This window comes from Zosterops lateralis (assembly GCF_965231275.1).
Source record: "Zosterops lateralis genome assembly, chromosome: 6".
NCBI classification, from domain to species: Eukaryota; Metazoa; Chordata; class Aves; order Passeriformes; family Zosteropidae; genus Zosterops; species Zosterops lateralis.
The window spans coordinates 26,292,165-26,317,088 of NC_139761.1; the positions used below are offsets into that span (position 1 = coordinate 26,292,165).

The following is a 24,924-nucleotide window of genomic DNA, read 5'->3' on the forward strand; positions in this document are numbered from 1 at the left end:
GTGTTTCATTTTCTTAGTCCACATTTTGTGTTGCAACAGAAGAAATAACAGGAATCAGACACCCAGGCTACCCCCTTTACAGTTCAGCAACTTGTGTTCATTCTTTTTCCCTTCTTGAACAGAAGCTGTGGTTAGGCTACACTTGACTTTCCGCAAAAATCTTGAAAAGTGGTTTAATCTCCATGTATTTTATTTCCCTCATTTCCAAGAAGGGGATGATAATAATGCCTACCTTAAATATTTAGTGAGGTTTAGTTCAGTAATGGTTGTACAGCATGTAGAGCTCCTTGACCGGACAGTTCTATAGAAATTCTAAGTATTATTATTACACTGGAGTATTCCAAAAGAAAATAATGCAGTAGTGAATTCTTTAATAAAAAGAACACTCAGATTTATATGGCATGATTTTCTACAAAAAAGGCCTTTCTGCAAAAAAAGCCAAAATAGTTTCCTACTAGTGAATTTAACAACTACTCCTCCTGTCACCTTGCTCTCATCTTGGGTCCCAACTGCATGTGAAACTACACATTTGATTCATCCTCCAATTGCAAAATGGAAGGAAAACACCTCAAAAACAGAATAACTGTTTTTCCTAAGGCATAAGTGTAATTTAAAGCATAACATTATGGAACGAAAATCAACAGCATTGTTGAGTTTATTTTATTAAAAATGTTTCCCTGTGTACAGTGGCTGTGTGCATTGGGATGGTACATCACAGTAAATTTCCATTAAGAAACAATGATTCGCTTACCACAGTGAAAGCAATAATAAGGTTAAACTCTTAAGTTAAGTGGAAAGTAAGTCAAACTAAACCCCAGCAGGTTTTCTACTAGTGGCATAGCTAATGTTTTTGAAAATGTTCTAAATGTTCTTTCTCAAATATATGTATTATACATTGCAGTATTGTTAATTATATCAATTTTCTCTTTTATACACTTCCCCAGGAGATCAGTGAAGAATGGAAAACTTACTTATAGTGGATTTCAGATTTAATGAGACAAAAATGGCTCAATACATATGACAAAATGATGTGTTCTCACCATATATCATAGGTAATTATTTTTTATACTGTAATGGCTACCATTTTGAAAATAATTAATGTATTATTTGTGTACTTATTAGATAATCAACCGAGTAAGGAAATACTATGGCTATATCATGGTGGGTGATACTGTACTGTTTAACATCTCTAGAGCTTTTGACATAATATCATGCCATATATGTATAAAAATATTTAATTTGAGAGATTTATGCACAAAGTATCTAAGACTGGTATGGTACTTCTGTGTGTGTATATATATATATATGAGTATTAAAAAATTAGATTTAAAAAAACCTTGCCTGAAATTAGATTTTTAAATACATAGTTCTGCACTTAAATTAATGCCATTATCTACAGAAATAAAAATGTCCACCAGCATTGCCTATGGAAAATAGCTATCTATTGCCGTGAAGTTCTATCAACAGGTCTATCAACAGTCCTTCCTAATTGCTTGCTTTGATGTTTGTTGATAGATTAAAGAACCATCATGATTTTTTCCCCCATTAGCAGAAGACTGCAAATTTTAAAAATGATATTGATGTCATAAGAAAACTTAAAATTGCTTTCAAATGGACAAGTTCAGGAACCTGAAAACCACTGACTTTATCTACATTGACACACCCTTTTCACTAATCATCATGACTGGAAAATGAAGAGGTAAAGAATGACTAAATGGGAAGAAAATAATATTTCTGCTGTCGTTTTCTTGAATGCTTGTACAAAATAAAAGTACATTTAGAAGTGTTGGCAACATACTCTTTGAGGTGCATATTTAAGAAATTTTCCATCACCTTGAGAGTGCTGTTGCCCTAGACACCCTGGTGTACTAGTGGAAGAGAAAAAATCTCTTTACCTCTAAAGCTCAACAATGACTTGTGGTTCCTTTCTTATTCTTTGGTCAAAGATCACGTGCAGAGTAAAGTGACCTGTAATGATCACTCGGGTGAGGGTTCATTTAGAAACTATGAAGAGAAGAAAATTTCACAGTTCTAGCAGGTGTGTTTGCTAAATTAGCCCTCTTTCCTGAATGTTACCACTACTTATGGGGAATGGAACAAAACATGCAACCTCCACTAAATCAGTTGCAAAGCTCAACACCGGCCTTTGGTTGAAAGAGCTTATCATTTGAATGAAGCATTGTGACTTCAGTCTTTTCCCTCCCTTCTATAAATCTTCAGGCTTAGGCTTAGGATGTGGCCTAGATTAATGCAAATCTCATAGTGTATATGTCTTTTCTGCGTATCTAGTCACCACAACCTTGAATGTTTTCTCACATATGCTAAATTTAGCTCACTGTAATTGTTACCTCAGATAGGCTGTTCTTGACTCATATGTGCAAAGATATAGGTTATTAAATTGATGATCATACAAGACCTTAATTACCTTATGCAGAAAGTGAAATTCAAAGTGAAGCTTTTTGTGACAAAATTTAGATGCTTTTTCTTTGCCCCTCCCCACTTCAGGGGGTTTGGAAATAGATCACCTTTAGGGTCTCCTCCAACCCAAATGATTCTATGACTCTATGTTTTACAGTGAGTTAGAAGGAAATAATACTATTGCTTTTACAATGTGGTGCAATTAGCCCTCTAAAGCCCTTTTGCAAAAAATATTTATAAAAGAAATATTATTGTAACAATTCAATAAAACAAACATGAGTGAACAAATAAATGAAGATGAAAATATATAATTAAATATATACATGCATTGCATAATGTTATGTATAAGATAAATATTTTATCCCATCATAAAGAAGAGTTTCTCTATGAAAGCGATGATCGGTTTTTTATTACCTTAAAATATTGCAGTTGTTTCTCAGCATTCATTGTTCCTTCATTTTCTTGTCTCAGACAGGAATTGAAGATGAAAAGCTCTGTATCTCTCAGCCACCCTTTCAGCTCTTTGATCCTGACCTCCAGCTGCCTTACCAGGCTGCCGCTTTCAGGCGAGAGCAGGTCACGTGGACCTAACCCACTGTGCCCTACCATTGTGTCTTGGATCTTCTCTCCTAGGGTTTTCTAATGCATCAGATAAAAAAAACAACATAGATTATTATGTACCAAAACATATACAGGTTAATGTGCAACAAGAAGAATCTGGTAAATTACTAGAGATGTTGTTTTTTTAGTAATTATGACTAATATAAATCAGTTTCATTTTTTGTTTCCTTGTTTCAATACATTTCAATTTTCATACCCTTGCTTCTCACTTATGCTGTTCTCTCTGGGTCACTGACTTTACTAGAAGGATTATAAAACAGTGTTTACTAAGAGTAATTAAGGATAGAGGAGACAAAATGCTTCATAACTTTGTAAACTAGTTACTCTACAGAATTTATCTGTGGCTTTAGACACTTACGGCCATAAGAGTCATTGCTTTCTAGGCAGCAACAGAAAATATGACAATCACTGAGTTCACCAGATTCCCATCCAAGGTACCATTTAAATTTTTGGAGATACATTGAGATATTTTTTGAGGTATGAACTGTTAGGTTATAATTTCCATACATGTAGTCCTGAGGCTGTACAGAGTAGCAGTTAGGTCACAAAACAGCTGGTTTGTTTTTAAAAGTGGATGAACTCATTCAGACACCAAAAGTCCTCACTGTTCCTGAACATAAGGACATTTTTTTAGGCGACCAAATTCGAATTTCAGTTCTCTGTGTTAAGCATCCACTTTAAGATAATGGACCAGAATAAACGTTCTCCTCTTATTGCTAATGAAACTAATTTACTCCAGCTTTTCAGAGTAGTATTTCTAATAACAGAATCACTGAATAACATTTTGATAGTGGATGCTGGGTGCTTAATAAGTATTCTGAAGAGGCCAGGGATAGAAAGTTACCTTTCTTTTCAGTATTTTGAAAGGCAATCCTTTAACATCACAAGAGAGATGTGCTGTTGCCTGCTTCTTCTATGCCAAGCAGTATTTTATATGACCTATAGGAGGCTGTCAGGTTGACACTTATTATAAGCACTAGATCTGTATTACTGATTGTAGAATATTGAATATACACAGACACTCACATCCAATAACCTTTTAAACTGATAATTAGTGGTGGTTAATTGTTGTAACATGAAGATACAGTTTTAGGTGACCCAGTATGTCTGTCTGTTGAAAGTGCATGCTATAGAAAGTTACTGGAATCTAATTTATAACAATGAAATTAGCTTCCCAAAATAAGCTTTAAAACACAAATAAAATTAGAGCAACAGATATTAATCTGCTATGTGGCATTCTGTAAATCACATCTTTAGGAAATCATAACTGAAAAACACGCTTTCTTGGCAATACCCTTCTATTTTCATGGTGCAAATACTGATAATTTGAAGACCCTCAGTGGAATCTAGCACTAGCAATTGTTTTTATGCTGCAACAAAAGTAGCAGCAGGAGGTGAAATCAATGCCCTTGGAGGGTAGGGTCACAAAAAAGAATTTATTGCCACTTTTTTGTTCTGGAACAGTTTGCAATCATAAATTCTTCATAAACAGAATACTTCAGAGAATGGTCCGTCTTCATAAATATACGACAGAGGACATCAATTTCATTTAATTCACAATTTGTGTCAGCACAGCAGATGCCAATGCCTGCCTTGATAGGGTTGTTTAATATGCAATTGAGACAGAGTAATATTCAGCACAGGGGACAAAATTTCACAGATTAAACTGTACGCACCACTGACATTTCATTCTAATGTATTTCCATTCCACAGTGTTCACCTTAGATGAAAGTAATATTAAAAACCATATCCCTCTATTTTGCCATTGTTAGAAGTTAAAATCCTTGTCTTTAATTTTTTTCATGCCAATTAAAATGTAATCATGCCAATTAAAACAGTATGTCTAGTGCTGTTAGTTTCTGCAGAGGTTTTTATTAAATTAAACAAAACTCTATCAAACTCTGCTTATTATTCATGAAACTGCATTTAGCAGAAAAACTGTAATAGTTATTTTTTATTTTTCTGTAAATGCTGAAATTAATGGCAAAATTTAATCTCTAGGTATATTTTGATTTTAACATACTGAGAAGCAAAGGGCTTCAAATTTTTATAAGACAGTTTTCCTAGATTTTAAGAATTATGATCTTATTTCATAGTTTTATATCCTACCACCTTTAATCAGTGTCACTGAATTAAGCTGATTAAATACACTGAAATTCCTAAATGTAAGGCTTACATCTGAAATTATTTTAAAAACAAAAGTTGGCATGATCAGATGTAAATTATTGGGTTAAATAAGTCCTTTTTAATCAGTGAATTTATTAATGATCAAACAAGTTCAAAATGCTTATGGTGATGCTGCAGATTAAAATTGAAAGTAATAAGCTCACTGGTCAAAAGGCAAATTTTAACATTTTCTGAAAATTTCCACATTTAGAGAATCAAGTGATTAGAACCAACTCTGCTTAACTAAAAAAGCCCCACCTTCTGAAATGGCTATTGCATTACCACATAACCTAAAGTGACACAACTTAAAATGCTGTTGGCAGGTTGCATGTATAGCTTACTCATATTAGAAATATTTTTTAAACTAGGATAATAGCATGCAAAATTATGCAATGTAACTGTATTGCTAATATCACACATCTATAATTAATCATTTAAAGTAATTTATAAATTTATCTTACCCTTGATTTGAAGTGAAGGCAATTAAGGAGAGAAGTGGATGGAGAAATATATAGTTTGACCTCTCTCTTTCAGCTGTTTTACAACAATAGGACAACAGTGTCTCCTGCACAGTGCCATCACCAGTCTCTGGGTAACAGAATCCCTATATTGCTTTTTTTTTTTTTTTTGGCAGATTCTTGTATCTCACTCTTTGGCTGAGACCCAGCCCATCATAGCGTGAAATGAATTACATGAAACTTTTTTGGCTTTTGTCAAAAGTGAGATGAATACAACAGCATGAAACATATCCTGGCTGTATTCTCAGCTTCAGGTATGCAGATTTGTACTGAATCTGTATATTTGTTTTTGAGCCATCAGTGTGACCTGAAATATGCAGTGACAACCCCACTTTTCATCTTAAAGGTATAGTAAATAGTTAAACAGTAGATGTCTCTAACATGTACCTTCAGAATAAATTCTATTAACATTCACTCAAGCATGACAGTCAGTGTATATCAGATATACTGCATTATAGTTGACTTGGTGCATACCCATAATACATGGCATATTTTACTTACATTTTTTATGTATTAAAGAACTAAAATTATTAAAGTCAGACAGGAGACAAGCATGGAATAAAAAAAATCAACAGAAGAGGAAAAGGCTATGGAGTTTTTATAATAGAATGAGTAGCTTGTTTGAAATGTATGTAGTGGATTGAAAGAGAGAGATATTTGTGCTCCAAATTAGAAATCAGACAGACAGTGTACTTCAACACACAAAAATGTACACATAACCCACAAACAGTAATAAAAATGCAAATACCCCAAGCAGTTCCCATTTTTCATTAATTGAATCCACTTTCTCAAGGAGATCGTTTGGTAGTAAAACACCACTTTTCTTCAGAGCTTCAACCTTACTAAGCAGTCCCATCTTTTTTGGGTGCCTGATTGACATTTCTACATTGTATCTCTAAAATGAAAAGAAATACATAGTATTAGCTGCTGTAGAGATTTTTCTCCATAAAAAAAATAAACTTTAATTGTATGTGCCTGGTTATGATCATGCTCCATTTGACATTTTCTAATTTATTTTTTTTTAAGCACACAACCCTCTCATAACACATCATAAGTGATTTGGGTACCAAGCGCATAGACTTCAGGGTGACACATCTATGCAGGTAGTTAGGAATTGATTACACATAGTAATATTCATTCTCTCACAATATTCACTTGTACAATAATATCCACTAACACTCTCCCATCTGAATGTCGATCTGCCTTTGTCTCATTCAGGTTAGTGGTATCTTATTTTTAAAACATGCTAGTTCAGCAAGTAACATCAAGGTTCTTCAGGGAAAACAAACCAAAATGAAACAAAAAGTCCCAAGGAAATAATTTCATACTTATGTTTCCTCTAGAGTTTATTTATTCTCTCTCCCATTGTGGGTTCTGTATCACACATGGGCCTGAAAATGTGAGTTTCACCTTCGAAAAGGAATAAGAAATAGCTCACCTAAAACACAATACGAGTTACTTGATTTTTATTGCATCAACCAACAGGAAGAGTGAACTGGCCCACAAATGAGAACAACCACAATTTTAATACAGTCCAATAGTTTCTTCCAGTTGAAAATACCTTCTATTTGTGCACTGTTAGCTATTGTTTTTAAAAAAGCAACAGAGAAAACAGGTATAAATAAAACTGGAAGCTTCCCTCAGAAATTCTTTCATAGGACTTTCTAAATATTTAGAATATACATAGTCTATAAAAATGTATTCTAACATACAGAAAAGAAATATTTTTCTTAAAACTGTATTCTCCAAAAACCTGACTGAACTATTACATATAGCAGTTACTATAATGGTTAATTATGTTTTGTAGTTGGTACAGTAAATTAAAAAAAAAAAAACTTTACCATCCACATATACATACCCTCCATATAGTTAAGCTAATTAAATGTGAAAAGACTCATTGAAATGGAACTTCTGATATGGCCAAAAATGTGCCTTTTACTGAAAGAAGAGAGTTCAGCCCATATACTTGCAAAGGTGTTTACAAGACATACATAAATTATGCAAAGCTATTAGAAAATTCCTTCCTAAACATTAAGCTTTCTTTGCTTCAAATTCAGTCAAGAAAACTGCTATTGCAGCTCATACTTAAAATGTTAATAACGGGGTTAAATATAAAAAATTAAACCAGAATTAGGAATGTTTAAAACATGGATGCCTTTGCTAGATCCAAGAGCATGCTCTGTAAGAAAACAAAGAAAAAATACAATTGCAGACAGCTTAAAGAAAATAATAAAGGTGTGAAATCACTGTTTCAGCTAACAGGTTCTCAGCATTTCCATGCATATGTTTGCATATTGTTAGTTTCATATTTTAATCTCTCATTTACACAACACATGCACATCATTTGTATTATGTAAACTTCAGCAAATATTAGTCATTTGTGGATCATAGAGCAAATGTTTTAAATGAGGTGATTTAAACCATTTCTCATTATTAATGAACACTGATCAGGTGTCTGCATATCCAAAATTGCATGAATATGCATGGTAAAACACAAGGAATTGTTTATCAAGAACTTGCATTTTGACACTCGGTGTGCTGTGGCTGAGGTTTGAGACGTGTACAGCTGTAAGCAAAACCTACCAGGTTGGGCACTAGGGCTGGACCCACCAAGAGGCAACACCATTTTATTTGACTGATGTGTTCAACAAGTATGATTCCCGGTCCTGTTTTATTGCCTTCTCAGCTAGAATGGCTGCTGGAGGAGATTACAATCTTCTTTATGTAATCTGATGTCTATTTAAAGATGATATAGCCGAAAAGGATTTGCATAATTATTTCCATAAGTACACGTAATATCAAAGGGAATCCAGAGCCCAATTTGCTTAGGCACTGAAATCCAGTACGCGCGACTCCCTTTCTTTTGTCAAGTGAATTAATAGACTGAGGGAGTCCTCTAGCTGTGTGTCACTGGGGCAGGCACATCCAGTTACTGCTCATCACCTGCTCTAGGCTGGCACTTGCTGCTGCCTTGGCTGGGGCTGGGGATGCTCCCAGGCAGTGCAGGACTGATGATGAAATAAAACACACCGCATGTTTCATAACTACAATGCTCTTGTTAACTTAGAAACAGAAGACATTCCATTTAATTTTGGACTAGATAAAATAATTCAGTGCTGCATAATCCAAGTAGTGTGACAGATGTTATAAAAGGTTATTACATTAAAAACTAAATAAGCTAGGTTTTATGTACTTGCTGTCTTTGTCACCATGTAACCTACTGTATAAACAAGCATGATGAAAGTGCTGATTGATAGAAAATGCATTATACAGTAACAGTAAAAGATGAGAGACTTCAGTTGATTATCAGATGTATTGGTATATGACTGAGAGTCAGTATTGTTTCACTCCTGGATATTTAACATGCAGTGTGTATTTTAAGTTAAGGGAAGAGCTTAATGTACAGGAGGTACAGTTTGAGAACTGATAGCGTGAGATGCTCTTACTAAAGCTATTTTTTAATCCATTAAACACCTACACTCTGAGCAGTTGCATGGAAAAATTAGCTACCAGTTCTATCAGTGCTGCACAACCCTAGTCTGGTAGGACTACTTAATCCTGCAGTGAGAAGATAATTTAATCTTCAGATTCATTCTTTCCTCAGCTTTAAGTGAGCAAAGACTGCTCTATTGTGACAGTCTGTGGATGTTATGATATAGATTACTGTTTAATAGGCAAAAATGAGATTAAGGAAGTTAAGGTCACAGGCTTCTCACAATAACCACAATAATAAATAAATGGGTAATATTTAATTTCCCACAATACCTGTCATATAAACTGGGAAAAATCCCCAAACAACAAAATTACAAAATATTTACAGCATGATTAGCTGTGTGCATGTGAGCCTGGTTTTGTGTTCCCAAGGACACTCAAAAGAAATCTAAAACATTGTTAGTAAGTTAAAGAATTTGGCCTTTTATTCCTTTTCTCAATACGATCAGTACTTCTTGAAGGACAAAGAAAGGAATTAAAATAAATGCAGTACCATTTATCCATGAAGAAGTTTGGCAAAATATTTAAGCCAAAAGAAGTTGAATTCCAAAAAAAAAAGCAAGTTAAAATCTTACTTCCCTGATAAAAACATCCTAAGAAATCCAGGCAGACTGATAGAGACACATTTTTCAACACTTTATACTAAACTGTGCCTTTTTTCTCTTTTCTTTTTTTCCCCTAAAAAAATTATATAAAACATTTTTTGTGTGAAAAATCACACCCGAAAATTCTGTCCAAATGGAGACTGGAACAATGCCTTGTAACAGTGTTAATTGTCACCATGGAAACCAGAAGAATAAACCATTTTGAAACTGGTATAGAAGGCACACATTGAGCAACTCAAGCATTTTTCAGCCTCCCTCAGTGTTAAGGAACAAGATGCCTAGTCACTGAGAGGTCAGAGAAAGAAATCATCATGAAAGGTTTGTAGATGTGCACTGTCTGGTAAACAATAAAAAAATCTGTACACAGTTAACAACTCTGTAAGACTGAGCACTGCATTTTTCAGAAAGAGAAACACCACAAAAAGATGATCCAGAGATCAGCAGATTCCACCCCTTGAGTAAAACTTTAGGGCAATATTATGCGAACTTGTCCCTAAAGCTCCCTGGGAATTCTGCTGTTGTAATAAAACTTCAGAAGAGAAAAGAGAAAAAAAAAAAAAAAAAAGCCTGCATGATGGAATTCAAAATAATGCTCTAAAAGCACACAGAGAGATTAAGACATCCATTGTAAGACTTTTGTATGGTGCTTCTGTTGGTTATAGTGAAAAGAGACCAGACATACTGAACACACAGTGGAGCTATGGCTACGAAGTACAGAAGAATTAAGCCAATGAACTTTCTCCATTACTGGAATAAGGGTGTGCTATTTGTAGATGTTCTGCATTCCATCAGTCACATGCTAACAAAGTCAGATGGCACTGTAGGATACACAACTGAGATCAGAACTGAGTCACCTGTAATCTTAGTTTTACCTGCAGTGAAATCCTAAATTTTAAAATTTTGCCTTTTGGGGTGTTTTGACTGGCAGACACGAATAAATACAGACATATACCCTCAGTGTCTGTATGTGCATGCACAGTCAGCAATGGCTCACATTTGCAAAATATACTGCATGCATAAAATTGAGTAAATAATTCTGCAAGCAAAATCACCAAATACATAACATAAATATATACATATATATAGACATACACACACACACACATCTATATAGGGTATATATATATATATATATATATATATATGCATATGTAGCAATATTTGTCCATCATCTCTTCACACACATTCTCATTTTGCTTTCTGGATAATGTTTGCACTCTTCATGCTAGGCTTCATGGTGGCCCCTTACGAAGCCCATGCCTAATGCCATTCAGTGGTGAACAAAGAGTCTTTTTATTCCAAAGTCCAGAGTCCAAAGCTCAGCTGTATACAAGCAAAGTGAAGGAATCTGCTAGAGGCCAGCCTACCCTTCACAATAGCTCTTAATGCTTCTACCTTTTTGGTACTGTCAGTGTGAAACATTTTAGAAACTGTCCAGAAGCTTGGTTATATTTCTAACGTTGCCAATAGCACTAGAACCTCTGGACAACATTCAAGATCTGGGCAGTATGATCTGTCTAGATGAAAAGCAGTTTCTGTTTCTTGCAAACTTCATATTTCCGTATTAGCAATTTATGGCAAATAATTGCACAGAGAAATTATAAAGACTCCTACAATTGTCCTTGTAAATTAATAATAGGCTTTCTTGATTGGGATAAATTTGCTGCTGAGCCTTTGGAAAAATTAAAAAGTGCTATGTCATTTAAAATTGCCAGAACTCACAGAGCAAATTACATCTGAGGTTAAGAATCAGTTTTTCCTCTTCTAGTTTATCCCATTTGCATGATCTGGAAATCATATTACATTGGCTATGTATTGTTAATTGGACATAGATTGCATTATCTTTGATATAAATCAAACTACAAATATTAAAATGAATTGCAAATTCTGTAATAGAAGATCATAAAACAATCTTTTTTAAGTATCTCCCATTAATAATTTAATTCCAATTATATCACTCAGAAAACTCGAGAAGGAGAACTTATTTCCATTTGCCTTTTTCCCCTACAAATAAGCACAACACCACAATATGTTTTTGTGTGAGAGTGTATGTGTATATGGGTGCATGCCTATAAAACAAAACAAATCTTAGCACTTTTGTCTTAAACCCCTATAGACACCTTAGGATTTTTTGTTTCAGAAACTAGCAAATGCAGATTGCATGTCTGCTATGCATTTCCTTCTGTGGCAGCTTGAGAAATAAACACATTGAAAGAAATATTAAGCAACTTCATGAACTGAATTTTGTCTGCATTAAAAAATTATGCAGTTGGTATTCATTGTTCCACTTTTTTTTTTTTTTCTAGGAAAAGTGATCCCAACACTTTAAATTTTACTATATATGTAATATCTTTTTGAAGACTTTGTGTGCCCTTTAATGAATTTATATTAAATATTTAATACTGTTTAGGGCATATCCACTACTACCAAAAACAGTTATATTCCCAGCAGTCCCACTGTTTCAGGCAGAGGGCTTGATTGATCCTCCTAGCCTGAATTGAGTAGAATGAAAAGAAGCAGTTGGAAAATAGCTGCAATCATTTAATGCAGATGACCTCTGACAGGCTCACAGCTCTTCTATCTGAACAGAAATTTGCATGGGGTCTCTGTGCAGAGGAACAATGTAACCTAAATGGTAGACAATCTTTATTCTAATGAAGTGGGTGTCAAGGTCAATGTAAAACTGCAATGATAAATGGTGCACCACTAGGCAAGAGAAGTTGCATAGGCATTGTAGTGCTTTCACATTAATTGAAGGCTGAAATGCACCCAGTGAAAGCACAAGACTCTCTTTTCACCATAATGTGTTAATGCACAAATGTTTAAATGTTTTATTCAAGCCCCTAGCCTGTTGGCACAAATCTTATTGCAAACAAAAATACAATAGTTGGCCAATAACCAGAAAAATAGAACTTTTTATTAGCTTGCCTTATTTCTTGAATCCTTAACAACTTCCACAATCTACTCAAAGTACCAAAAGAATAACAAGTCTCTAGACACCTAATGTAATTCCCATGATCCTTTTTCTATTTAGGATATCTGTCTTTAATTAGTTCCAAACAAGCAAGCCTTTAGACAACTCTTCATTAGATACCATTCCCAATGAACAAACTGCCAGACGAAAAGTCATGCTTCAATATTATTATTTCGTAGATTCCAAGTTTTCTTTTAGTATATAGTTAACATCTCCAGGTGCCTTTTGTTCTCTCAAAGAATTAGACCAGTAAAACTGGGTTTTGTAATGCAAAGAGTTGTGTGCCTAGAGTGGGGACTAAACTACAATCTGTTATTGTGGCTTTGTCAAAACTGCAATACAACTATAATTATAGTACTTCATCAGTCGATCAAGCAATTTGTGGAAGGCAGTACATTTTGTCTTATAAAAATGAGGAGGACAGTAAGCTGCTTTCTAAAATCCTGAGCTGCTTAAGCTTGTTAAGGGTATATTGTTTGCTAATACACTCATTAGCAGCCAGGCATTTTAACTTCATCAATTAAACAGGAAATGGTGTTGCACCATGAGTTTCACAAAATGCTAAAAAACAGATAGCAGTTTACAGTTACGAATTTTAAAAATTGTATTTTAACTTGCAGACTGCATTATACATTTCAAACCGTTTTTTATGCAGCAACTAGGGACTGTGTGGGTCTGTCTGTCTGTGCACGAATGTAGGTGGTGAAAGCCCTGAAGATAGTTGTGAAGCTAATTATATATATCTACACACACATACACCCACTTAAAATTTCCCAAGTCCTCTAAAGATTGCTGCTGAAGCACAACGTCATTTCTTGACACCGATGAACATTTACTCATCTGAGTAATCCCAAGGATGACAGAAGTTTATTCCTGTGAACAACTAACAGCTCTCCTGGATAGCTAACAGGTTCACAGGATGGATGACGATTTTTGAGTATTTATCAGCCTTTGTAGTTTTAGGCTCTTCTGTGCAAGTAGGTATTAACAATATGATTAGTGATATTAGACAAGGAGCTATAGTTTGTTACTAAAGAGGATCTGCAGTGCTTTCAGTTTCTGGGGATCTGTGAGTGGCACATACTATACAACACCATTTCTATTTTACAACTCGCCTGTGAGCAAGGGAATTTTCCATATGGAAATCAGTCTTCAGGATATTGCAATTCAGAGAATAAACTCGGGGGGGGGGGGGGGGGGGGCGGGGGGGATGGGAGAATTGGCGTGTAAAGGAAAAAAACCCAACCCCAAAAAACCCCATGTTAGTGATGAAACTGTTTAAAAAACTGTACAGCTTCATCTGTGTGTGATTTGTCAGGTCTGAAGCTTTGACGTGCCCAAGGGGCAGACCCCAGCGGGGCGCAGGCTGCAGAGCTAAATAGCTGTGAAAGAAGTCTTAATGTAGGATGGAATTCAAACTAACCTTGACATGACCTCGGGAAAAATATGCAAAAAGTAAAATGAATGCACTCTGCAAGATACATCCTAATTTTGTGGCCGAGCTGGTTAGTTTCACAAACATAACTGGGACTTTAAAAGCAAAATAAAATGCTAGGAAAAAGGGGAAACTTCGGAATTCAGAGTAAAAACTCAAGCAGGCGTAGGGTGTTGCTGTGGAGGCATATGAATCATTTGGAAACAATCCAAATAAAAACCAACACCGAACAATATTGTTGTCAGCCTGTCTATTCAGGAAAATTGTTTTTTTAGGTTGAATATAAATGACACAAAGCCAAGATTACATCACTGCATTACAAACTCTGTTGTGGCTTTTAGCCGAACAAGCCCCATGGATCTACTGGCTGATGGCAGTAATTCAGTAAGAAGTGTTAAAGGCTTGGTTGTTTGAGGTTTTTTGGGTTTTTTCTTTTCTTTTTTTTTTTTTTTTAAAGCTTTGTAACTCTAAATTTAGTGAAATTTTGTTCAAATATTGATTATTTAAAAATTTTAAAACCATATCCCTGAGTCCGTTCTGCAAGCTTACTATTTATACAAACATTAAAAATTTGAGTGGGTATATTAAGCCTTGATTTGGCTTTATTATGCATTTGGCCTGTCTTGCACAGTGTTCAGTTAAGCAGGAAGACATCCACCTTAATACAGCAGCCAAGAACTGGCTTATTCACTAGATATATGGAAATTGTAATTGAGTGTCAACTTCCGTTGAAATTCAATCCCATTACCTTCAGAATGCAATTTTGTAGCAATAGCAGTTATTTACTATGCTATTAACCAGTTTTTAAATATAATTAAATTCTGAGAACACATAGCCAAAATATAGTCATTTCAATTCATATGGCAATGGTAATCCAGTACTAGGTCCATAAGAGCTCACGAGACCCAAGATGTCCACCCACCTACAAATAAAGGCAAAATCCTGCCAGATGATGTTGGATCATGGTGCAACTGCACAGGTTATAGTGCAGTTCAGGTAAGGCCACAGAGTTGGTACACTTCATTTTTAATAACCTATCAATCTTGGAAACCGTGTGTTTTACTGGGATCTTTGGCTGATTTATGACGGAATTTCTGAGATTGGTCTTGTGCTACTTACAACAATGCTCTTGGTTTTGTTTTCATACCTTGCACCAGAGGTGTGACTTCTAGTACAGACAGATACAGATGCAGCCCACAGATATGCTCAACATATTAGACATTGATTTAGCTAAATTTACATGCATGTAGTTGATACTAATTGCATGTAGTTGCATGTAACTGATACTAAATTTAAAAACTGGTGCTCTTTAGAAATTAATAGCTACTTTACTGTTGGGTTAATGCTCAGGTATATTTTTTTGAGGGAAAAAAATCCCCACAGAATAAGGGAGATTCCAAAATACTGGTGTATTAATACAGTTAGCCCATTATTGAGCACAAAATGCATTTGAAGGTGGAGAACTTGTGCAGCCTGGGAACAAAAAGGTGTCTACTATTGTCAGGCTGTACGTTACAGGGATCATTCTGTTTTGAAATGGATGTTCTTGTGCATTTGTCTTTCAGAGACTGGCTCTTCTGAAGTCCTTATTCCATTGTTACCCAGGTAGAATGCTAATGGAGATCCATAATATCCTTCCATGAGAGAAGCTTGACTGAAAATCTACAAATAAATTACTCCCTCTTCCAACAACACTACTGGGATGTGTTTGGGGTAGAATATCTCTGGATCTTCATCTTCTTACCTATTTGCTATACGTTTTCATGGGAGAAGAGGTTCCCCGCTGGAAAAATATCCAAGTGGAAATTGAAGCTCCTCAGATCAACAGAGGCAGAACAGATTCTCCACCAAGGTACAGATAATTCCACAAAGATCAATACACACAACACTTAAGGCACAGCACCTTTAGTAATGCAAATAACTAGACCTTGTCAACTGCAAGAAAAGAAAGTCATCCTCATCCTGTGACAACAGTCTCACAGTCTTCGCAGGCTGGTGAGCAACCTCAAGTAAAGGTCAGAAAAACTCTGCATATAGCTTGCCCAGTCTCCAGCCTCAGAACATGTGGATGTCAGTTCCCCCTACCTGTAGTATCTAGAGTAACAACATTATTTTTAAAGTAATTTAACTTTTTCCTACACAAGAGAACTTACACCTGTTTGACTGCCTTCAAAGTGCCAATTGGAAAGGTTGACAGCAGATTTCTCAATTAGTCCTACAGTTGTAATGAAAAATGTCATTTTTATTTTAAATGTATATCCTGTACTGTATTAAAGTGAAAGCTATAGTTTTTACAATGTGCTATTTGATTTTTTCCTTAAAATGTCCCTTGTGTTATGTCAAAGCTGGCACATGCAGCAGGTCCATGAGGAGTGCTAAAACATCTCCAAAGTCTAACGCACTGGCACACGCTGCAATTCCTGTTACAGCAATACCATTACAATGGTATCAAAACTATCGCAAAACACATTAAAAAGTAAGTCTTAAAGTTAGCTGCTTATGATCATCTGTAGAGAGCCATACTCTGAACCTTTCAAGAGGCACAGCAAATAATAGTGATTCTCTTTTCCAGTTCTTTTCCAGTACACATTAATGTTATTAAAACAAAAGAATAAATTTCTCCTCCCCCAACAATATTGTATTTACAATGGAATAATCTAATTTTAGAGGAATTTTAAAAGTTAAGAACACAGTATTTATTTTCTAATATTATTCTAGGAAAAAATATAGTACTTTTATACAAAAGAAAAAATATTCTCAATTTGGAATGTTATTTTTATGATCAAATACAAACTGGTCTCAAGAGCAAATATATAATAGAACTGCTGACACAGCCTAAAGTATGGCTGTGTGAACGCTGCAGAAAAAGCTATTTCAGAAAACATTTTTAGCAATAGGAGATGTCCAACTTTGCTTAAACCTGAATTTTTTTTTTTTACAATATCAAGTAATGTTAACAGCATGCTGAAAACGTTAAGGCTAAGTGTACAGTGTCAAAATAGATTGAATCTCTCTGAAAACTGGAAATTCAAGCTTTTTAAACATAATCCAGATGTTTGGCTTTTAATCATATTTCAAGAAAGAGGAAACTTATGCAATACAAAATTCATACATGCATATTTCATTAGTGTCTTTCCTATCACTGAATTAAAAATTTCTAACATATGTTTTCCTCAAACAGATAATGTTTTAAATTAGAAGAGTTGGCAAGAAGTTGTACACCTCACAAATGTCACTGGAGTATTTTAAATTAGAAGAAAATATTTCATTTTTATGTTATTAACAGCTTTGATGGCAAATGTTATAGCAGTGATCATTTTTAGCCTTATCAACAGGAAGTTCAATAGTCCTTGAAACAAACTAAGCATATAAAGATGACTGAACGAAGGACTAGACTTCTTCATAATACCTGAGACTGATAACACTCTGACAGACCTGTGAGTATTTAACAGAGATACTTTCCATCTTCCTCACAGGTGACCAAAACAGGACAATGCTATGTTTCTCCAGCAAAAACCAGACAATCCGAAAGGTGAAAGAACTTTTTCCAAGATATATTTCAATTCTAGGACATTAATGACACCACTACATTTACTGAATAATATCTAAAGGACTACCTCACAGTAGCCATTGTTTCTAAAAGCTAATATAAATGATAAATTGTACTATTTTTTTAACTGCCAGAGTCTTAGAAAATTAGACTCTGAGTTCATTTTTAAAAATGGAGTTTCTGAATGTAATAATATTTTAATATTTTAAATAATTTAAGACAGACAAAACTGAAGCAATAAATATGAGAGGAACTATCACACATATCATGGGAAAAGGGAAAAAGACAAAAAAATCCTACTTCTGGCTACCTGCATGAGGCATTGGGCTTGCTCTTTAAGACCCTTGTATATTCCAAGGAGCATGTGAAGTGTGCTCGAACACCACCACAAACAGAAATATGCCCCTGTTATATTGTGATGTGATGGAATGAGATGTGACTATGAACTTCAAGCCTGTATAGGAATGTTGGAAACTAAACAAGGCTGAAAATTAGTCTCTCTGTGTCTCCAACAGCTGCTGTGCCTAGGAGAGACACTTTGCCTCTTTCAGATGGCCAACAGCAAGGGTATGCCTAATTCAGCCTTTTACAGGCTCAAGCTTGCTATGCTCCAGTGAATTTTAGACTTGCACCAGTCATGTGAAATAGAGAAATATTATTTTTGATTTAAAATGGGAAACTGAGGTACAGATGGACACCAAGTCCAGTCCCAGGGAGGGAAGATCTCTGATGTGGGAACACAAGTCTTCCAATAGTCATTCCACTATTTCCAAGAAAATTTGTTTTCTGAGCTCAGAACTACTTAATACTCTGTTTCACACTAGACTGAAAAAAAAAAAATAGTTATGGCAGTTATAGTATATTTAAGTCATTGCAGAAAATGCCTCAGCTCTACACGTTTTTACATTCTCAATGATGTTTAGGAACTAACACTAATAGTTACTTTTCAAAGAATATGAGAATACAGTGACACTGAACTCATTTTGTGACTGAACAACTATTGAGACAGAAGCAAAAGAAACTTTCCCTCTATTTCTTTCTATTTCCCTCATTTCAGGTATCTGTTCTCAAGGATTTATGGTGCTGCTATACATGAACTCTGCTGTTTGCTGGCATGATGAAAGCTGAAAGCTTCTTCCCATCTCTAAAGGCATTCTGCCAAAATATTCTCTGACAAAACTTGGGTTAGATTCACAGATCTGAAGTTCAAGAAATTGTCATAATCTAACCTCCCCACTTGTATAAATCGTGCCCTAATATTATCCTCTGTGCCTATATTAAGCTCTCAGATTTCTGGCTTGGAGAAAATCTTTTGTTATTGCATCTGTCCCTGACTTAAAGACACAAATAATAGTAAATTCACAGAATTCCTTGGTAAAATGATAAACAACTAGCTTATTTCACTGTTAGAAAATGTATGCCTCATTCCTAGGTTGAATTAGTTTACTTTTAGCTTCCAGATGTTTTTCCTTCTTGTACATTTGCCAATAGCTTCAATGTCTGTGAAATCACAAAGTTACTACAATAATCAAACATGAAAACAGATGACTTGCATTGATCTTGAGTTATCTCTTCTAGTGTTTCTGGGATTAAAATTCATAGAACAAAAACACAGAGAAGATGAACTATTTTTGCAGAGGCTAGTAAACTCAAATACACACATTTTGAAGATTTATAAGGTGCTTGGATTTTCCTAGGGCCCTCAGCAAGCAAACTTTTGATAACTTGGCCCTGATATAAATGAAAATGATGAGTTTGGATTTAATTTGTGCTTATGGACAGCACTGCCTGTACTCCTATTTTGGCTTATGCTTGTTGGATTCTCCTGGTAAAGATTGTTTGCTGATGCTATTTGTGCTGGAAAGGAGAATAGGGAGCAAGAGAAAAAGAACATAGCAGCAGGTGAAGTTGATGACAAAAAAGACCACATGCAGAGTACAATATACTTGCTCTCATGGAATATCACTGAACATCAGAAATCCTAATAATCAATGAGAGTTTCACCCACAACATGAGTATTTTCTACTGTGCACTATCAACTGCTCTAGATTCACTCTGGAAATTGTAAAGTTGAATGTGAAGTGATCTTGACAGACCAGGGAATCTGCCCCTTTCTGTTTAGCATTTTGTAATGAGCTTCTCTGAGATCAGAACACAGCATAACGCCTGCATATTAATAGAATCTGTCTTAAGGCAATTTTAAAAAATAGTTCTATAAAGACATGGCAACAAAACTGAAGAAATTGATTTCAGCAAAAAACTACCAGAAGTTCATGATGACTTATGTTGTCTCACTGAAATGCTAATCTCCGTGCTCTAAACAGACTGATAAACTGATGGCTATTGCATCGATATTCAAATCTATGTAACACTTGCAATGTCAGTGGATATAGAAACTGTAAGTTATTGCTATTTTAATGTCTGAATTCTACTTAAGATGAAACAGGACATGTCTTGAAAATGGGAAAAGATATGCATATATCTGAGAGGGGAAAAAAATGCTCCAAAGGACTGCAAGAGCAGGAAATATCAGGACACAAAACCAGTAGTGAAGTAATATAATACAAAGCAAATTTAAGATATTTTGAATGTATTTCAGCTATAATGAACACTAGGAAAGACATTAACTTTTTTCTTTCCAGCATTCTCTCCAGAGGTTCTGGTAACCATGCATGCCACAATAGCTGCCTGGCTGCTCAAACAGAAATTGAAAAGATCTGTGACCATTAAAAAAAGATATATGCTTACAGTAATGTGTATTGATGTCTTCAACTTTAACTGCTGTCTGTTTAATAGATGTTTGTTATGGGAACATGTTTAGGGAATTTCCAAACAAAGATGGAAAAATGTAAGAAAACAAATCAGAAAGGATGATGGATAAGGAGCAAGATTCCATTGCCAATTCTGTGTTTTTCAAAAAAATTAAAGAATATGTTCTATTGAAAATATCGGCAAAATATGTGACTGTTTTTTATGGTGACAGAACCTTTGTTAATGATATCTGGATTTCAGTGACATACATAAAGTGGTCTCACTTCTATGTTTAAGTGGCTGTATTTCCTATCTTAACAATCATTTTATAATTAGTAACAATTCTAAAACCAAAAAAGTATACCTTGTTGAATACTCCACACTCTTAACACAACTAGCTTACCTTTTTTTCAAATCTAAGTCAACTATTTTAGGCCATTTTGTTTTCTATTTTGCTAGAGGTATAATATCTTGCTAGAGAACGGAAGTCTAAAGAAATGAAAATGGATACATATTTTAGAATAGGCCATAGAGCTTTTGTACTTTAAATTACAACACTAGCACTACATTAACCCTATTAAGGTTAATTTTTACAGCTCATTGGTGATTGGCATTTGGTACTGATGTTTGAAGAATTGACATTGCATTGATTTTATTCTTTGCTTCTTTAATAAAGTGTAAAAGAAGTGGAAGAAGTAGGATTTAACTGTCCTTTGGTAAAGCTCTTAAGAAAAAGGCTCAAATATTTAAACCACGCAAAAGTCTTTAGGGACATTATATTTGTTTTTAATTTTCCAACATTTCATAGGCCTGAAAAGGTCCCACTAGTATGAATACATTTACACTTGATTGGTACCACAGAAAAGACCACGTTCAGAGTACAAATGTCACACTTGCTCTCATGGAATGACACCACTGAACATGAGAAATCCTAATAAACATTACTGCAGACCCTTCTCAGGACATGAGTGCACATGCTGACAACACAGTGTAGTAGGCCACCTGCTGGCCAAATCAACCAATTAGCAATCTTAATCTAATAATTAGAGGCTCATACAAAGACATAAACATGAAAGAAGTGCATAAATGCCATCAACTAAAGACTGTTGGAACTAACGTAAATGTATATATTAAAGGGAGTGATCCTTCATCCTATTTTAGGTTTTCCAAAAGTGGTCATCACTTGAGTCTGGATACCAATTGATGAAGTAATGTTGTCATGCGTTAAAAACACACAGTAGCTATGTTCTTAGGCTTTTACCCACCACGTTATAAAGCAAGGTCCCACGGCAGGTCATCTGTCACGCTATATGAGTCAGCTCCTCAGGAATGATTAGAAGAGACTCTGGATAGGAAAATCCAGAACTGTATGCCAGTAGCTTCCCTGGGAACACAGACTAAACAAAAATATGTTGGCTGGCATTGCTCCTTAGAAAGATGTAGGAACTAAGACTACTGCCCACAGGTCTGGATCCAAATATAACCATACAAAGCAAGGACAACAGTCACTATACTGACCACACTGCACATTCAGACTCATAAAAGAAGGGTATGTGAGATACAAGGACTGACAAGTTGCAGAAATGCCTGAATAGATGAGTAATTTTCAGAATTTCAGAAAGATCCTCAACTGAATGACCTGATGTCATGATGACCTGACAACTAGAGATCAAAACATGGGAAAGTGCCTGGTTTTGAGATTTTCTGAATCAGAATCTGCTCGTGTTAAAATCTCCAGCACTAGGATAGCAAATTCCAGCCATAGAAGATTAAGTCAGCAAGCTAAAAGAAACAGCTACAAAAAGAACTCAAAGATGCAGCAGCCTCTGAAGAGGGCACAGAAAATGGACCATATGCTCCTGAAGGGAAGAATTTAGAGAGCACCAGAGTGCAATGCAGAATGCATGTGACTGGAAAAGATGTGTGTTCTGTGCTATTTTTAGCCTTATAAAACCATAAATATCAATAGAAAAGCCTTACCTCACATGACCTCTACATCAAAATCACAAAAATATCATATATATGTATGATCGAAATGATCTATGCTGATCTTAATAAAACCAAAATCCTGAACCATCAGATCTCCCATCACTCTCAGTCTCCCTGTTTGGACAGTGGAGAGTTGTTCAAGATACATATAGGCACCAATAAACATAACAGTTTTTGAATGGTGTGCAAATTATTATAATACTGTATTTCTAGTGACTGACTTGTAGGAAAGGAAACAGGGGGAAATGGCATGAATTCACTTGGATAAAACACAGGAAAATATTTTTTATCACTATTTAAACATACAGGGGCAAATCAGAATATTTAGCTGCCATTAGAGCATACCTCAGCACCAAAGCCAAGATTTCCTACCATGGCAGTAAAAAGCATTGTCTATGAAAATGGTTAGTTCACAGAGAGAATATCCTGTTCTTCAGTCAAGATACAGCTTGTGTGATGCACGGCTTTTAGAAGAGATGCAAAAAACTCCTCCCAAATACCCCCTAAAACAGGAAAATCTTGTTGTTGCTTGTTGCAATTGGAAAGCAATATTCAAAATCTCTTTTAATTTGGCTTCAAAAAGGAAGGGTTGAATTTAATTAATATGAACCAAACAGAAATGTTTCCATGAAATGCACATTTTATTGCTTAATATTTAATACTTTGAGTAACTTTGAAATGTGCCAGGAATAGCAAAACTCACTAACTTAGCATTTGTGCTGTTAGACAAAATATATATATATAGATGTGTGTATATATACATATGCACAACTGAACTAAATGAAAACATGCTTCTTTAAATAGCTATGTTCTCCTCTCTTTGTATCTTTGCTAAATTCCTGATTATGTTAATCTGATTTTATGGAGGCCTCAGTATTGATCATTGATTTGTAGAGATAAATTCAGCACTTGAAGTGAGAAAAAAAACATGCAGGATGTGGGTCCGCCTGTAGCTGAAGGCAGGTGGTATCTTAAGGGTGAGCTATTGCCCACCAGGTAACTCATGGGGAATTACTTCTCCTGGAAGACAAGTGCAATGTACACGAGAAGCAAGTTGTGCTGTTGCTTCCAGGCAAGACAGAAATTTCTAGTTTCACAGATTTTAGAAACCAGAGCTCTCTGATGGTCTCAGTTGGAAGGAACCCACTTTAATTCCAACTTACCCCTACACTCATTCACTTTTGTTATGGTTCCAGAAAAACATTATAGAGCAACTGCTACAGGAGCTCTGGATCATCAGAAGATTCTCCGAATGTCCAGTTCCTTCAAATTGTACTATTAAACAACTGATGTCTTGCTGCATTGCCCACCCCTCTTCTCTCCCTCCCCTCTTTTTTAATTTTTTATTGGTCATTAACCCTTTTTGCTCATCGATTTGTATTGACCATGGCAAAAATCCATAGGCTTTTGCCAAGTGAGCAAAAAGTTTGTAATGTGTTTGTTCACGTCTGTGAAAGTTGTCTGTTAACTGTTCTGCCTGTTTTCCTGGGGTACTCCTAGTTTCTCAAGGCCAGCAGCAAAGTCCTTCAAAAATCAACATATGCCCCCCACAAATGACTCACATTCTTTCATGTTTTCTGCATTTAGATAATATTCCTGTCCAGGTTTCCATTTAAGTGTTGCTTATATAATGCCTCCTCTTTGACATTTCTGTTTCCTACGCTTAGACTGACATCAACTATTCACTACAGGAAGGGTGTCAGGTCCATGTTACTCTGGAATACCCCTAGAAGCTCAGAATGATGAGCATAAAAGCCTACAGATACCTGACAAAAATACACAACAGAAAAATGGCTCTGCTGTTCTTTCAGATCACTGTTCCAAAACATGTTTTTGACAGCACGGTGAGCACTGTATCCCTGAATAAAAATTTGTTAAATATCCCAGGTTTTTGGCATTTTGTGCAAGTACTTTGGAATCAGTTTACACTAGGATTTTCTGACCATTAGCAAATTTTTTATCCATTACTTTCTGTGGAATCAGAGTCTTTGCCACATTGCATTTTGCAGCAGTTTTACTAGACTAACAGAATTCCATTTTGCTTCTCTCTAGAGTGATTTGGAGGATTTTCAATTTTATATGTAAGTGCTCATCTTCTTCAGATATGTTCTATTCATCTAGAATGCCAGGGAGCAATCACAGCGACTTTCCTGTTTCTTTCAGGTACTGCTTTGATTATTGTCTTTCAATTGAAACCTGAGCTTGGGTGAGTAGAGTTCTTCTAAAACAGCTATAGTAAACTTTAAGAGATGGAATATCTTATTTCAGGGTTTGTTTGTTGATTGACTGTACTTATTCACTGGTTTCATTATGATTTCATTGCCCATCTGCAGTGCTTGGTTGCATCTTTCCAGTCTAATTTTGCTCCTTATCAGTGTTGCACTGCAGCTGACTTCATAATCCAG

At 35.3% G+C, this 24,924-nt stretch overlaps 1 protein-coding gene across 1 annotated transcript in view; it reads right to left on the reverse strand.

Annotated features, from left to right (window-relative positions):
* Window positions 1–24,924, reverse strand: part of AKAP6 (A-kinase anchoring protein 6) — a 254,431-nt gene that overhangs the window by 40,483 nt on the left and 189,024 nt on the right. The window contains exons 10-11 of the mRNA XM_083862864.1: window positions 6,472–6,618; window positions 2,833–3,057 (exon numbers count right to left, since the gene is read on the reverse strand). Of these exons, the coding sequence (XP_083718990.1) occupies window positions 2,833–3,057; window positions 6,472–6,618 (372 nt within the window). The remainder of the gene's footprint in view (window positions 1–2,832; window positions 3,058–6,471; window positions 6,619–24,924) is intronic.